This window comes from Tenrec ecaudatus, unplaced genomic scaffold (genome assembly GCF_050624435.1).
Source record: "Tenrec ecaudatus isolate mTenEca1 unplaced genomic scaffold, mTenEca1.hap1 Scaffold_236, whole genome shotgun sequence".
Taxonomy (NCBI): domain Eukaryota; kingdom Metazoa; phylum Chordata; class Mammalia; order Afrosoricida; family Tenrecidae; genus Tenrec; species Tenrec ecaudatus.
In genome coordinates this window covers 188824-191953 of record NW_027458555.1, presented here as the reverse complement: position 1 = coordinate 191953, position 3130 = coordinate 188824, and the positions used below count along the sequence as shown (strand labels likewise).

The following is a 3130-nucleotide window of genomic DNA, read 5'->3' as shown; positions in this document are numbered from 1 at the left end:
AACCTACACGACATTTTTTTTGTGTTTTTTTCTTAAACAAAAAAAAAAAGCCTCTGCTCCAAAAAATCAAGGTCACCGCTCCAAGTCAAGGTCACAAGTCGACGCAGAGCTCATGATGGCATCAGTTCCGTTTGTCTCGGTCCTGGTGTCGTGTGGGCGGACCGCAGACAGCTAGGAGGAGGGGCGGTCGGGCGGTCAGTCGTGCGTTGCCCACTGTCAGCACTTCTCCATCTCTAAGCCGTCCTTGAAGAAGATCATGTACGGGGTCCCGCCGCCCTCGCAGTAGTCCAGCAGGGCCACCATGCCGTCGGGAATCGTGTTCTCGCCCTGAAAGAACTGGTACTTCTTGAAATTGGCGGTCATAAAGGGCTTCATGCGTTCCGGCTTCCGCTCCTCCAGCTTGCCTTTGAGGGATTTCATGTAGTCCTTGATGTACCTCTTGTAGGCCTCCTTGGTGAAGCTGGTCTCCTGCAAGTGATGGTTCATGACGATGTCCACGTCGGTGACCACCTTGTGCTCGGGCCCGTCGCCCTCGGTGCCTTCGGTGGACGCGTTGCCGCCGATGAGCGCGTCATAGATGTGGCCTTGGGCCCTGCGGACCATGGTGCCCTCCACTTCCAGACACAGCCCGCCCGTGATCTCCCAGATCTTGTACATGTCAGAGAACAGCTCATCTCGGCTGATGAGGTCCCGGTAGATGATCATGACGGTGGCGAGAGGGCGGTGGCTGCGCTGGCTTCGGGCAGCTCGGAGCTCCAAGAGGACAGCGCTGAAGGGAGCGAAAGTTACAGTTGGCGCTGGGGGAGGGGCGGCCGGCGCAAGGGGAGGGGCATCTGGCAGAAGGGGCGGGGTGCTTTTCAACACTTTCAAGATGTCTTTTGAAGCAGATTTATCTACTGTCATGGTTCACTTGATCTCTTGACTTCTGCTTCCATGGGCACTTATTGTGCATGCAAGCAAGATGTAATCATTGACAATCCCAATAAGTTCTAAAATTCTCATTATGCTATGTATTGGTCCAGTCACATAAAATGTAACTTTCTACCCACCCCAATGGGAAGAGAATGACTTTCTGTTTGTGAAAGCCTTACAAGTGTTGTATTTATTTCTTTCATAATGAGCATGTGTAACAGAAAGCATACAAGTCTACTTTTGGGGTGAACTGGGTGTAATCTATATTGAATTTTGAAGATATGGATTTACTTGCTGTATTCAATATAAACAGGGCAAACAGATTGGTATGTACTGCTCACTCTCTATCTCTTTTAAAGCTCAGTACCTATTCGGGGCCCTCATTGTGTTTAAATATCTTAATTATATGCAGAGGTTCATTATCTGTATCAACTTTCTGGGGTCATAATTCTTTGTAGTGTAGTAATTACGTAATGATGTCAGGTTTAGAGTCTGGTCGAGTAGTATGCTCAGTGGGTCTATTAATCAAGAGATGGTGGCTTCAAACTCACCAAGTTTCCAATTGAGAAAGGTGAGAAGTTTGCTCCCATAAAGACATATTTTAGTTTTTATCAAAGTACCTGATACTTCCTCTTGAGTGGAAATGGAATGGTCCACGTGTACTTTATAGGAGAAATATGTGGTTTTTCTAATCCCAGAAAGAATTACAGTCATAAAAACTCACAGGGGCAGTTCTACCTTGTCCTAAATAGTTATTAGTCTGCTCTGATGCAATGGCAGTGAGAATATTTTTACTCTTATTCTGGATTATGGTATATAATGAAAACATTTTCAGTTGCCTGCAGGGATGTGGGTGATTTTTCTGTTTTCCTGATAGTAGGACATGCAATAGAGCCAGTAGTTTGGGGATCCTATTATGGACAGCATTGAGGGAACTAGGGAGCAATTCTAGTCTGTCTAATGATTGGCTATGAGGGGGAATGGACACAGTGTTACTGGGCTTGATTTATTTTATGTTGATGATATAAAATGAAACTCTGATGGATCAGTTGTGATGGTATCATGTGTGAAGACATTCCATGGTAAAGGGATTCAGGCTGTTTGGTAAATCCTTTACTCCCTTCATAAGCTTTCTGAGATAAAGGTAAAGGGATTATCCTGAGGTATAGCAGCACAGCCTTTCATCTATGAAAGCATTATAGAGAATTGAAAAGAGAGATGTAGGACCTGACTACAGCAAGAAAGGAGACCTGGATCAGAGTTCTTCTGTGGACCAGCAGTCCCTACACAGTGAACCTCCTAGATCCAAGGTAATGTTGAAGCACACATACACATACACAGTGCTATCTAAAGCAAGTTAATCCCACAGATAGTCCAAGCAGACAAGGAACTTGCCCCAGAAGCAACAGAATAAGAGAGGCTTAACCTATGGCTGATAGGCTACGTAACATAAGCCACAGAATTCTACCCACCTAATTTATAAGAAAATACACTTTAAACGGAAAACCCCCCAATTAGTGATGATTCCTTCAAAACACACTTAAAAACTAAGAAAATGTGCTGGACTCTTCTTCAGAGCTCAACACTGAACACATCTGGTTGGATGCCATTTTTGGAAGGGTATTGCCCATCCCTCTTCCCTTTCACGTTCTTCAATGTTATTGAAATCACTTGGGTTTATGGAACAGTCGGTTTTTTGTAATGGGTTAGGTTCTTTATCGGCTTGCTTGGCCAGGATTCTCAGAAGGTTAACGATTACGATAATGTCAGCCTAGGTGACAAGTAATGCCATCACATCCATGAAGAGATTTTCTGTCAGCAGCCAGAAGTGGGAGGTGCTATCCTGGTGGGTGTGGTTTCCCCCAGTATAAATGTAAGTGGATTCTCTCTGTAAGCTGTGCAGATTTGGCCAGGTCCAGGGCCTCACCATACTTGTGCATCTCCAGACTTGAGACAGCATCTTGCCATATTTCCTACATAACTTGGATTCATCCTTCTGCATAGCCTGGGAGGATGCAGCCTACCGTCCCACGTTCCCATCTTGGATTCCTCTGGTACTCACCTACTTGAGTCAAGAGAGTGGTCCAGAATGATATCTGAGCCTTGAAAGCCTCTACAACTGTGAATTGAAAAGGTGAGTAGTGTGACTAGAATTTTTTTCTAAACATTTCTGACACGGTGTAATGGTGGCGGGATGGGATTAAAAGTGAGGCTTGCT

The 3130-nt window shown here is 45.2% G+C and overlaps 1 protein-coding gene across 1 annotated transcript; it reads right to left on the bottom strand.

Annotated features, from left to right (window-relative positions):
- Positions 1-216: 216 nt before the first annotated feature.
- Positions 217-705, bottom strand: LOC142436362 (translationally-controlled tumor protein-like). Its single transcript, XM_075540062.1, has one exon. It carries the CDS (start codon positions 703-705, stop codon positions 217-219), a length of 489 nt encoding a protein of 162 aa, XP_075396177.1.
- Between the last annotated feature and the right edge of the window lie 2425 nt (positions 706-3130).

Bases quoted from the DNA above. Each gene is read 5' to 3' on its own strand.
- LOC142436362 (XM_075540062.1), bottom strand. From the start codon at position 705: ATGATCATCTACCGGGACCTCATCAGCCGAGATGAGCTGTTCTCTGAC.